At 27.8% G+C, this 14,788-nt stretch overlaps 1 protein-coding gene across 1 annotated transcript in view; it reads left to right on the top strand.

The window, feature by feature from the left end:
- Nucleotides 1-14,788, top strand: part of LOC136984175 (uncharacterized) — a 35,770-nt gene that overhangs the window by 19,419 nt on the left and 1,563 nt on the right. The window contains exons 3-6 of the mRNA XM_067281110.1: nucleotides 136-239; nucleotides 2,441-2,806; nucleotides 2,872-3,048; nucleotides 3,137-3,262. Of these exons, the coding sequence (XP_067137211.1) occupies nucleotides 136-239; nucleotides 2,441-2,806; nucleotides 2,872-3,048; nucleotides 3,137-3,262 (773 nt within the window). The remainder of the gene's footprint in view (nucleotides 1-135; nucleotides 240-2,440; nucleotides 2,807-2,871; nucleotides 3,049-3,136; nucleotides 3,263-14,788) is intronic.

Raw genomic sequence — 14,788 nt, forward strand, 5'->3', positions numbered from 1 at the left:
GGTAGTTTCAATCTGTTTCCGCACACTACCTTCTAATTGGACTTGTGTTGTTACTATATTCGATCAAAGCTAGAACTAAGTTTTTACAGAATTCTCGAACTAATGGTTTTCTCCTTTTTTTCCTTGTTTCCCCAGGTGTTCGGGATTGAACGAGTGCACGTACAATTTCGTCGAAGATATGAAAGATAGAAAATGCAAAGCTCAAGGGGCAATGGTTATACTTTATGATTGCGTCAGAGGTAAGTGCTTTTCTGGTTCGTTTGTGTTGTCAAACAAAATTGCTCTAGTCGTCAAAAAGGATAGGAATTCTTATGTTCCAGTCCTTGACATAAAGGAACTCGATGATTGGATGGCATCGTTCGAATGTAACTGTGGGCTAAGGAGAACACGGAACCCAGTTAAGGTCATATTCATCGTTTCATATCCGTTCGACGCACGTGCAAGGACACAGTCCAATCAAACTACTATGTTACTCTCAGTCACATCGCTTAAATTTGGCGTGTTAGACCTAAATATAAATTTGTATTTATTCTTAACATTAACAATCAGATTTTTGTGGCCATAAAACTTCAAATTAGTTCATTTTACAAAACGGAACTGTAAACAGGTTCACCACAGAGGTACACAATGAATTGAAAATCTCATATTTCGATGGCACCGTCCTTCTTTTTATGTTAGTTGCCATTGTTTGGTCCCTTTTAGGTTATGCGGTGGATGGGGGTAAGTTCCAGCTCTATTGTATTGTACGATGTGTCACTTTGCCAATACTTTCATTTCCTCTTCTCGAGAGGCGCTTTGACAGCTGTCTTTAAGAGTACACTTGTCCTTTTTTCCAATACAACGGATTGAAGTTTGTTCTTTTGTAATAAAAAATACTTTCTTTTATTTATAAATTCGTGGAACATTAATTTTTTTGTGTAAGCCGAAGGGAGATATTGTCATTGGTAGCATTACAAAATGAACATTTTACATCTTTATCAGCATTTATCGCATAAGAAAAGACATGTAATATGATCACGTGTTGTCCTCAAAATTTGGTAATTTATGATACTGTAATAATTATATTAATTTTATTTTTTTGTAATGTATTTTTAGTGGAAATTAATCTAATTTTATATAAATACAAATTAATGAGGAATAAATTACATATAAATTTTTACATAGTTTCAATTACATCATGCATAATTGAGTAATGATGTCTAAAAATAGACATGCCAAAAATAGTAAATGCCTGGATTGATTTATGTTGGTTTAATGTATTGAATGGTTGTTCTCTTTATTCAATTTAAGTGAAACCACATTAGTTTAAAGAGTCATTCATGAGATATTTTTCTATTCAATTTTGAATGCAGATACTTGGAATATCTTATTAGGTCATAATTAAATATTTGTTGAGACGTAATTAAAAATTTTATTCTCTCTACTTGCAAAAATTAATTAAAAAATGTGGTTTGTTCTTTTTATGTTGAAAATACTTTAATAATATATATATATATATATATATATATATTTATTTTTTTTCTTTTATAAATTAGCATTTCATAAATTGATTTTAATGAAAGTTTGCTTCTTAAATGCTATTAGGTTAAGAGAAAAAACTAATTTGTAATTATATATTTTTTATAAATAAGGTTTCAATACTAAAACGAGTTGAAAAGACATTTCAAAAATATATTTCTTAATATTTAAAGAAGGTTATTAGTCTTTTCAAACAAACATAAATTCAGTAATCTAATTTTAAGAAGAATTATTCTATTATTTAATTGAATAATAACTGCCAATTAAGTAATAAAGTTACTAAATAATTTTTTTTGTTATATTTTTCATATTGAGTAATTGCCATTACATAATTTAAAGGAAAACAAATTTATGTGAAATGATTAGAATTCGATTTAGTTATTAAATTACGTTTTTAATCACTTCTAAAAAACCTTAAACAAATGAAAAACGTTTCGTTTTATTTCAAACTTCTACTAAATTGTTTAGGACTAGAGTTGTAAAAAAGTATGCATTTTTGCAGATTTCTTCACATTTTATTTTATCATTTCGGTTCGTAATCTAAACCTTTATCTTCATTTATTCAGTTTAGATGATCTAAATCTTGTAGTAAGAAACCTTGTCCAGAACATAAATTTATTTTATACTTAAATAATCGAACTTTCTCATTAATAAGAAGATACTGTATTCATTATTATTTAGAGACATTCATCTGTTTTATACGCATGCAAAATCGTACGCCTTTAATTAACTTAATACTGAAGACGAATAGTTACACTATAGTCGCATCACTTAATAATTTGTAAAAACACAAATAATCTGTATTAAATTACAATATAACTTAAAATTCTTCTAAGTAGTTACGAACTTTTTAAAGTATTTGATAAGATATAAACGCAAAAAAATCGTGAAAAGTATTTCATTCGAGATATTTTTGTTTCAGAATCGTGGTTACACAGGTATTGCAACACGCATATAACGGCCACCGAGGGATACATCATGTCTCCCGGTTATCCCTTATATTACCCTCAGTTGTCCGCCTGCAATTGGAATGTAGAAGGTGGAGAGGGACAAACTGTATTAGTTTCGGTTCTCCACTTATCCATGTCGTTGCCCAGTCAATACTACGGGCGTTATGTCTGTCACGATTCTTCTATTTCGATAATGGAAGGAAGCAACAAACTGTTTACTGGATGCGGAGAATCTCTTGAAACGTTGAAGGCTATCGAATCCGAAACGAACGAGATTTCCATGCAGCTATTTTCGTCTTCGTTTACGCCCGCTAGTGGATTTCTGTTTTACTTCAAATGTACGTTTATTGATTTTTTTTTTTAATGAGCATCAATAACGTATAAACTCTGCCTTATTTTACAGTACAGGGATGTGCTACTTTACCTGCCCCACTTAACGGTCACTTGGTATATCGAAACGGAAGTGTGGCTATCTATAGTTGTTGTAGGGGTTATCTCTTCAATGATACATTAGAGTCCAGTCGTACTCTGCAATGCACAGAACAAAACCGTTGGAACAGTAGCCTGCCAGCTTGTCTGTGTAAGAACATTTTTTAAATTTTATTTTATTTATTACAGTATTTTAAGATATCTATAATTTAAAATTGAAATATTTTTGAAAATTATAGCTTTAGAAGAATTGGGAGAAACTCACAATCTTACAGATTTTTCAGAAAATCTTTTACTGCCTACAAACACAACAGAGAATGAAGCTTTGGTGGAACCAGTAGTATCTAGTGATACATTTCTAGAAGGTAATTATTTATATCATCCATTATAATGATATATAATTATATATATATATATATTATTATTATTATATGATTTATTTGAGATTCTTGCTAGTGATAGAGACCTAATAAATCCTTCTAACAGAAACTAAATTCTCTAATCTGTTTAATGGAATCATGAGAACATTATTCATAAAAGGATTAACTCACTATTTGTAAATTTATTAAATTTAATATTCTGTTTACAATATACTAAGTGCCTGCGACTAACGCTAATCTTTTATTTTGAATCATTAAGACAGTAACAAGCTAATATTAGAATAAAATTATAAATAAAAATCAATTTTGTTTCTATAAAAATTTGCAGATTGTAAAATTTTGCTTACTTTTACAGTACAAAAATCCAGTTTTAAAAGATACTGCAAAACTGGATGCAATTACAATAAAAGTGCTTTTAATCCATAATCCTTTAATATCTGTAATCCAGTTAAGAGGAACCAAGTTGTTATAAAAATAAATATTCTTATAATAAATTGTCCAGTTTTGCAGTATCTTTTAATCCATTTTTAACTAGAAAATGTGTGCAAAGTTTGTGTGGAATGTGATCTTTTTATTTATTTAAAAATTTTCACAAAATTTATTTCAGAACAGGGTTTTTTTTTTAATTATGGAAATGCAAAACAGTTTTTCTTATAGTCTTTCACCTAAAGTGAGTTCTTTTAAAATACATTTTATGAAAAAACCTTAAGAAATAATGCAAAGTGTCCATAGCTTTGGTTATCTTAGTAATAAATTTACACATTATCACAAACAGTATTTTAAATCATTATTCTACAGTGGAATATATTTTAATTTGAAAAATCAGTTTTAAAAAGGAATACCTGAAAATTATCTTTCTCTTGATTAGTAATATCAATTGATTTTCATTAAAACTATATAACATTTGTTCATTGTCTAAAATGTCTAATGCAGCTGATTTCTTTAATAACTAAAATTTAAATCAAACTGCAACTTATTTCAGATAGCCAACAGTTTAATAATTAAACAGATATTTGACTAAAAACATTTCTTTTATCTTAATCTTAAAAGACATTTAACAGTTAAGAGTGAATACAACTAAACAAATATGATGCCAAGTTTTGTAAACTTTTATGGCTGAAAACTCATTGCTTTGTGTTCATTTGATAATTTTAATTGTTATTCGCTATGCTTCATGGTTTTATAAATTATATTAAATTTCACTATTAAGTGTAATCTGTTAATGAATAACAATAAAATGACAAAGTTAGTTTCCAAAAGGTTTGGAGGTTAAACTAACAATTTACCAAAAATATGCTCTTAAAAGAAAGTTTAATTAATTTTGTGAAAATAGAAATTGCAGCATTAGTTTCTTTGTACATAACATAATGTTTACATTTCTATTTATTTATATATCTTAATTACTAGAAGAAAATTAAAAATTTCTTTACATTAATTTTACAATAACAAAAAATAATGAAACTAAGTAAATGAAAACAAAGTATTAATTTTACAAATTAATAAAATAAACTAACAATATATAGGTGTTTAATCACATTTTCGTATTTTTTGGAAGGTTTGCCATAGTTTACAAATCAATTTTTTAGATACAATATCTTTTGTGACAAGTAATATTGGTTGGTTAATGCAGTCTAAAACAATACAACACACAAGGGCTATTTCCAAATTCACAAATATTTAAATTAATAAAATATTTTTCTAACAATGAATAAATATAATAAAGAAAATTCTTTCTTTTTTTTTTTAGTATTTCTCCTGTTTAGGAACAAGATCTACATATCAGATCTTATTCTTCCATTTTGCTCTGTTTAGAGTATCAACTCTTCTGTAATATGATTTTAATAACAATAAAAATTAAGACAATTAAAATTTATTGTTATTAATTTGTAATTATACATTTTCAGTTAGGATAACAAATAAAGCAAAAACAATTCAAAAATCAAAATATATCAATTGAAATTTTAACCATTAATAAGTTAATTTTATTTCTCCTACATGCTAGTTGCATAAAATATGAGATACCAATCTATATTTTTTAATTAATTACATTATTATTCTATAATAAACTAAAGTATACAATTTACAAAAAGTTAAATTTTTTATTTCTGTTAGTATGTAAATGGAAAATTCAGTTGTCAATTATTATAATACTGTTTTCTAATGTTACTTTAGGTTCAAAAATAATTATGCATTTATAAGTATTTTTTACTTTAAGATTAACCTATGTTTGGAACAAACTAAACCTTAAAATATAATAATAATAATAAGAGATGTTGTTACTTTGAATTATTATTTAAAAAATTCAATATAACACAATACCAGTTTATGAAATCTTGCAGAAATTTAAAATTATATTGATATTTACACAAATAATATATTTTTATTAATTTTATGTAATTAATTGTATAGATTCAATAAGAACTGAAAGGTGCCAGTTTATTTTATCTTTAAGTTGTAAGAAAAAAATTACTTTTTCACTTGGTAAATGAATTATATTAAAGATTTTAACATGAATTATGTGTAATATTTATCTGGTTTTTTTCAAAATATGAAATGCAATGAATACTTTTATGTTGCTATCATATTATATATACAAGGCCATTGGATGGAGGGAAAGGTGGTCCAGCGCAATAACAGAAAGTAATGGTCCACTGCCATTGTCTACTAGTTTCTTTACAAAGATTTCACTTTCAATGCTCACCTATTATTTCAAAAATTTTCTAATTTCTAAATCTTTCTGGGTAGAGATATATGTTGCTGGGGAAGGAGGAAGCAATACCTTAGGGCTAACACTTTCTCCTGTTTGTCCAACCAAATCAATAGACTTTCTCTTATGTAAAAGGCTATTTGTTTGGTTTGACAGTGTTGCATGCTACTGAATGATTTGAAATTAGAATTGTGTTCATAATGTTGACAACAAAAAGTGGTCTGGCCGTGGTCAGGCCTGTTCCTATGTCCTTGATGATCCTACAAAAATTATTGATATAAAGAATATATTCATACTTGATTAAATGATATAACAACTAAATATTCTAAGCATATTTTATTTCACAATGAAAAAATTATTCTATTTACTCACTTAGTTTTGAAATTAAAATTTTAATGAAATATTCTAAACATTAAATAAAAAAGAAATTGAAACAAACCAATATAAATTGCTTTTAATTTTCTTATTCCTATTCTCTGTTCCAGAAAACAGTTTTTTCTTTTGTGTGTAATGTAAACAAATATAAACAAATATTTTGTTTATAATAAGGATATCTATATATAATCTCACCTTATGTATTTTCACTACAATGCAACTTAAAAGAATGAAGATACTGAGTTAAATCACCATGCAATTGATTCTATAAAGGAATCATTATACATGCAAATATATCATAATTCAACCACTATAATTTTTTATTTCTTAAATTCTTTTATTACAATAGTTTCCAATTTTATGATAATTTCTTTGCATTGAAAATTGTCAATCTGCCAACCCAGAGCCTTTAAGGATGTAAAGAATTTAATGATCTAGACTCAATTTATAATTCAATTAAATTGTTAGTTACAGATACACTTATTTTTCCGACTAATATATCTAAAATTTATAAGAAATGTGTAAAGATATTTTTTATTTTGGGAACATCTATTTTACTGTGCATGAAATAAACTGACTTCTATCAAATTTTATGTGATGCTTTCTTGAAATGAATTAAATTTCACTAATATTAATATATTAATACATTCAAGGGACACCTGTATATATGTATCAATATATGAAATACAAAAAATTAATTTAATTATTTAAATAATAAATTTATTTTATATAAAATTGGTAGTTGAGTTTACACATGCTATGATATGTTTCTATTCCAATATCATAATTTCATAATTAAAATTTACAAAATTCTTGATTCTATTCTTTGATGATAAATTGTGAAATATTTAACAAATTTAAAAATTACCAGCAAAAATAAAAATCATGCTATTAGTATATCCTAGACTAAGTGCAATTTGATCTAATTTTCTTATTATTATTACAATAAACATTAGTATCAGTTTCAAAAGTGACTTCATATTTCACACGAATTTGAGAATTAAGTGTATTTACATTTGAAAGAACCAATTTTTATTTTATTAGATTTATTACAAAATATGTTAATCAATGTTAGTTTGAAATTTTTGATTATTTCAGTGATAAATATTTTCACTGAATACAAATTTTATCAATAAATGAAGACTTCTGAAAATAACAAAAGAGTATTAAATATAATGGAAGCCATAGAATTAGAAAACTAAGTGGATTAGATAATATAGTTTCTGGTACTGTACTAAATTTACATTATATATTATAGCAAACATTAATATAATTAGTACTGATACAATGTACTTTGATTTCCAAGGTATTGTGAGGCCCACCATTTCCCCAAAATTTTCGTTATTATTGTAGACCTGTTTATACATATACTTGAATTATTGTTAAAATTATAATTTTAATTAGTTTATTGTGTTTTAAGCTCTATATGTATTTTATATCCCCCTTTTTTTTGTTTGAGTTCATCAGACAATTGTTAGCTATCACACAAGATGCCCTTTGCACCAGAAGATGCCTGTGTGAATGCGACACCAGGATGGTTTGTTTATCAACTAACTGTTGTAAAGGAATTTTGCCTATTTTTCTGATTTTAGGGACCCCTTTTCTAAATTTCTAATAATACCAGTTAAAAATAATTCAGAGAAATGAATTAGAATAAAAAATTATCCATTAATTGTTATAAATCTCACATATGAAGGAAAAGATGAAGGGGATGACTGTCATGTCCACCTTTTTTCAATGGTGTTAGATGACAGATGCTACTCTATCCATGTGGATGCATATAATGCTTAATAGATAAGAGAGAAGAAGGACTAAAAGATGACCAATCATGCTTAATGCAAATTACCTCCAAACTTCCTCTTGAACCAAAGTATGATTGGTCAAAACAAAGAATAAAAAAAAAAGGAATGATGAAAATTGGAGACTTAGTGAAGGAGAAAGACAAAATGTGAAGAAGAAATGGAGAGAACAAGGAGAATGAAAGAGAGAGAAAGTGAAGAAAAAGGAGAGAGGAAGAGAAAGCAGAAAGAGAGGGAAAAGAAGAAAATCAACACAACATGCAGAAAGGAAGCCAACTCCAAGAGAAGACAACTCTTTTCCTGATATGTTGTGAGTTGTGAGATTTGGATACTCCCGCTAGGTACCCCTCGTTTTACGAATAGAAATAGGCTAACACCCTAAAACAGATTTTGTTCTTACTATTAATTTAAACTAAGTTCAAATGTTATGCTTTAGTTTTCCATAATAGATTTTCTCTTTTATTCTTAAATTAGTTTACTTGACTTTGCATTCATCCTCCTGAGAGGCTCATTCCTGGACTTCGGAGTGACTCTTATCCCCGTGCCTTAACTATCTGCCTTTTTGTTTTTTCTTGTCTAAATCAGAGATGTGTCTGACAACACACACCTGGTGGCAGGGTCCTACCCTTAACTCCTGCAATCCAATTTTTGACTGCCCCAAACCCCCACGGTATATTCTACATAAAACGTATGTACAGTACACAGTATATCTTTACATTTTTGAGCACGTTTTTTAAACATTCTAAGACAAGAATACTATTATTGCTTTTGTAAAATTGCTTTTTTTATTTGGGATTACTTGTTTTTCTAAAATATGGAAACATTTTTTTGAACATTTATCTACATTAGAAAGATTTTTAAATAGTTTATATTTCTAATACTGTAAACAACCTAAGATAAAACAGATCTGATAAATGTTAACAAAGCTCTTCACTCAATTAGGACAGCTCTAAAAAATTTGCAAGGAAATTTCATATAAAAATTGAAAAATTATTTCACAAAAACAAACTGCTCAGTCAGGTTAATCCAGCTGGTAGAAAAGTATTGAGTATTTTATAATTATCATTATTTTTTGTTTACAGTTTGAATATGTTGTTCAACAACACATTCTATTCATTCTTGATGATTCAGCTATATTTTACATGTTATATTAATGGAACTTCCCTTTTAGTTCAAAATAAAGTTTTTTTTATAAGCCAATATTAAATAATTTAAAAATTGTATTAATAGATTTATGAAAACTCCTCAATTTTATTAAACAAATATTTGTACATTTAAAATTGACTAAAATGTTTTTCCACAGGAAAAAAAAAACAGAAGTAAATTTCTTCTGTTTTTTTTTTTTTTTTCATTTTGCTTTAGATCAAAATTTTGATCAAATTCTAAAATTTGCTTGTATATTATTAAAAATGTAATTTTCTTGTATGTGAAGTGGTATAAATGATAAACTAAATACTTTAGAACATGTGTTATAAAGGTTTAAGGGCGAAATCTAATTTGTGATATAATAACAGTCAAGCTGAATATTTTGATGACTATGTAAAAGAGCAAAGTCTAGAACTATGAATATTTCATCGTAGGAAGAATAATAATAATAAATGTATGACTTCCTGGTTAGATATCTGGCTTATAATTTATCAGCATATTTTATTTCAAATATTTTTAAAATGACTGAATTTATAAATTTTGATGTATAATTTACTATTATAATTTGTCATCATTGCCAATGTTTCTGCTTGTTTCTTTTGTTATTTTTGTCAAAATTGATAAAAAGTGTAAAAAAAAGAAATATATATATATATATATAATTACTTAAGTTTTAATGTAGATCATTTAGATTTACAAAATATACACTCAAACCTGTTTTTGTGCAGTCTTTTTTTGTGCGATTTGTTTTTGTGTGATTTTTTGTGTGCGGTATATGAATTTCAATCAAATTGTTATACTGCACAAAACACATTGCACATATAAAAAATTGCACAAAAAAAGACTGCACAAAAACAGGTTTGAGTGTACTGTACAGAGTGGGTAGAAAGAACTATGTTTGGTGTTCGTAACAAGAGGTACACGATCCCGCGAGCGAAATGGTACAAAATAAAACTTAATACAAAGTAGTTTTATTCTCTTTGAACAGGTTCTTTACATAGGATCCCAACTTTACAACTTCCAGAATTATATATATATATAGGCATTAAATGTTTGTCCTCAAAAACAGTTATCTTGCACACACGCGACAATTTGACGAGGACTGTATTCACTTACACTAACTTAAAACTAAAAGAAATTGGAAGAATAGAAGAAATAAGGAAAGATAAGAAAAGTAGTAGAAATACCCGGGTTTCTTTGCGATGTGTCTTTTGGTGGGGAACAACTTCGGATCTCTCTCTCTTGTTACGTTTGTAGCCCTTTTCCTTATAGATCTTTCGTCTATAATCTTTTTCTTTCAGACTGAGTCGTCTTTCCTCGATGATCTCTCTCTGCACTTTATCCTCTTAGATCACCCTTCTCCCTTTCTGGATCACTCCTTTTCAGCTCCTACCTCTTCGGGATTCCAACCCAGACTTCCTTCAAAGTTCTCTTATAGGAATTCCTTCCTATCGATTCCTTGGCTCCTCGTAGCCTCCAATCGTCGGACACTCGATCTGGAGCGCTACCTTCTCTCGTCAAGAGCTCGACCCAGACTGTTCTCTCCCCTTTGTTCACCGGCCCCAGGGCCTTACTTCACGTTTTGTTCTACCTATTGAGGGAAAGATAATCCTCCCCCAAGGGCAAAGAGTTAGACAAAGAGAGTTCTAGGAAGAGTTAGACAAAAGAAAGTTCTAGAAAGAGTTAGACAAAGAAAGTTCTAGAAAGAGTTAGACAAAGGAACAAAGAAAATCTAAGACTAATTCAATATAAAATATACAAAATATACAATATCATGGCCGACGGCCACATATGCATTGAGAAACCACTACAGTTTTCATAATAAAATTTGTGTATGCATCTACATCAATGGAATTTTATAATTCCTACATTAGTGGTGTAGGCAGTGATAAAATAAGCCACATGTGCAGTGGCAAAAAAGATGGCCAACTGCTTATCTATTCAGGAGTGAGCACAGATTACTGCATGCTATGAGATGTGGAAAATCATGAGATCATGAGATGTGGTTGTTGTGCAAAGATGGTGGCATATAGTGCAGGGACATCAGTCCACAATTCATCCAGAAACAATCAAGAATTGTCACTCAAAGCCAATGACTGCAGGTTTAGTTGTGGATGCACAGAAAAGTGGCCATACATCCGCATCATGATCCAGACAGAAGTTCAGACCTCACATCCTGTGACTTTTTCCTCTAGAGCTAGGCAAAGGAGGAGGTGTGCTGAACAATACCTCAAACACTGGAAGAATTGGAGGCACAGATTTGTGACATTATCACCAATGTTCCACACAACTTTCTGTAGAAGACTGTAAATACCATCCCTGGTTGTTTGAGGAAGTTAGCAGATGGTGCTGGTGCCTACATTGAATTTTAAGGTATGCATCCTTAATTCCATTTAATAAGGTACATGTCAATAATTTTCATCATCATTTTCTTAGAAATGTAGAAATTATTGTGAATTCTGAATGCCTAGTTACTTTCCACCATCTTGTATATAAATTCAACTTTAAAGGGAAAGAGTGTAAAGACTGGAGCCACTGTTTGGTTCCTGTTTTATTTGTTATTATGTAGAATGTTGGAAAAATTGTTTCAAAATGTTTTAATTATTATAAAATAATATAACCGTGATAAAATGTATGTGATGTTTTATCTTTTAAATTTTATAAAATCAACAATTAAATATTCTAGTAGTACTCTAATACTTTCATTGAAAAGCATTTATTCTTCTAAAAAATTTTATAATCACTTAAAAAATATTTAGCATTTAATATTCTTTGTAATTAAGAAACATATAACTTAGGAGGCATGAGTAAAACAAAACATGTACTTGGATGGCCAATTGGCCAAGGCAGTTAAGGTACTGAGCTACTGCTCTGGAAATCCACATATATATATTCAATATATTGTTCTTAAAGAAAACAAGGTTCCCTACATAATGAAGATAGTAGAGAAGAAAGAGATTGTTGTGGTGATTTTTGAACTTGGATCTGTTTTGCAAGTCTCCTTGGTGCTTGATTCAACCCTAAATCAGATAATTTCAATAGTTCATGAAAAGTGCCATTGACTTTAATACACTTTTGGAAGCAATTAATACACTTTGGAAGCAATTTACCTCAACATATATTGCTTAGTTTAATTAATCCGATTAATCCAGCCCATAACCATCTTTGGCAAGTTTCCTGTGCCAAGTTTGTGCTTCAAAATACAAGTTAGCATAGGAAACAAAGCTGTCACATTTGACATGGGCATGTTGATCTAAGTATTTATCTTAATTGAGTAGTCTAGACTTAGACAAGATAAATACAACAATAAATTAAACACCAGTCATTGTTTTTGGATTGTAGGAATATGTTTTGATTTCTTCTTTTAATGACAAGGCATTTTCCAACGGTACAAATGTTCTTTTCACCCCAAAAAATATGCCAAATATATAACTTGATTATCTTTCCAATACTGCCAAATAGAAAACAATAGCCAGAAAAGTGGCCTAAGTCAAGCTTGGCCAATAAGAAAGAAGCTTTGAATTGTAGTGGAATCATCCCACATTGTATGCTTGAAAAAATCCACAAAATAATGGAGTTTGCATTTAAAAGTTGTGAAATTTTGTATGGAGAATTTTTCAAATTCTCGAACTGTGTTAGAGCGAAACCAGAAATTGTGTTGTACGTGGGATATCCCCAATTTTCAACAATTAGCATGTGTAATTTATGTTATTTTATATTTTCGTTTTAATGTGTCAAATTTTGAAATATGTAAATTGTTCATTTTCAAATATTGTAGATTTAAAATAAGCTGCTATAGTTAGTTCTGCCATTAGAATTTGGTTTTTTTATTTAATTTTATAATGTGTATGTTTTCTAATCTGAGGCAGACTTCTGAATGGGGTAAAAAATGTTTGTTTTGATTAAAACATTGCTGGAAGTATAGAAGGTATAGAGTTATCAATATTTCAAATACATCACAATTCTGATATTGATATATAGTTGTTAATAAGATTTAAAGTATACAAACTAGAATAATTGATTAACTACAAAAAGCAACACCCCATAAAAATGAATGCATTACAATTATTATAATTTCATACATATTTCAATAAAAATAAAAAATTCTAGATTAAATATAGAATTTAACTTATCCTACATATAAGAATATTCACCTTCAGATTGTTGATATTCAATAGTTTCCTGATGTTTTAACTATTGAAATCATATAAACCTGTAACTTATAAAAAAATTGATACTTTTAAATAATGAACATCACCTCAATTTCCTAAAAGAAAAATCAACAAAAATTTACTTTACTGGAACTCCAATAAAGCAGATTTTTGTTGTTAAATTCTAAAACTAGATTTTAAGTTTTTATAAATGTATTTTTAAGTTAGAATGTACTTGTTGAGTTGGATTTTATATTTGAGAATCTTTCTTAAGTTCTTTTTCCAGAACAAATTTTTAAAACACTCAAAAATTGACATGACTTCCAGGATGATATTATAAATTGAAAACAACTCCTAGATGGGTGTATAACCTGAAGCATATTAAATAAAATATTTTATATTTCCAGGTTATTTTAATATAATTACTCGTTATTATCTATTAACTGCTTCTTTGGCATTTATATCACATCAAAGAAGCAGTTAACTTAATAAATATTTAGTTTAATAAATGAAGTTAGTTTTGTGTTTAGTCTCTTTCATATTTAATTATACATTATCAAGTAAACTACTGAATTCTGTTACTACTTGTTTAATTTTATTCTTCTTTTGTAAATCAATGCTTTTTCTAATTAAATAAAACAAATTATTAATAAATTAACTTATTAAAATATTTAAGTTGTAATAAAAAATATATAGACAGAATATTGTTTGTTATGAACATTTTATTTGCTAACTTAATGTAGTACTTTATTTCTTTGGATTTTATATAAATATGATTCTTATTGATTAATAGTATCTTTCATATTCAACTTGATTTTTTTATACTTATTTATTTCATTTTATTAATTGGATTTGTAAAGATATTTTTTGAACATTTGTTATTTTATTAAAATGAATCCAGTTTAAATATAAATTTAACAATAGTTAATGAAATATAAAATAAGAAAGAATTATGAAATATAAATAACATGAATTGATGAATATGGAAAATCAAAATAATTTTATAAGACACTTTGGCTGGAATGAAAAGTTGACAAGAACATTTCTTTAATTACTTACAAAATACATACAGATAATGCAACAAAGTATAGAATAATACAATAATACAGCTGGATAAGCAAACCAATGACATGGCCAGTTTCAAATGAGATGAACTATGTCATTGGTTTGCTTATCTGCCTGTATTAAAACTACTTTATCAGGCAATGTGTCATGTTGAAATTCAGATAAAAACATTGTAAATAAGTTATAACTTTTATTCTTTATAACAACAATAAAAAATAATGAGAATTTTTAAGAGTTTTAAATTTTTTTATTAAGTAAAAAGCATCTA

Source organism: Centruroides vittatus, unplaced genomic scaffold, assembly GCF_030686945.1.
Source record: "Centruroides vittatus isolate TY-2023 unplaced genomic scaffold, ASM3068694v2 contig_905, whole genome shotgun sequence".
Lineage (NCBI taxonomy): Eukaryota > Metazoa > Arthropoda > Arachnida > Scorpiones > Buthidae > Centruroides > Centruroides vittatus.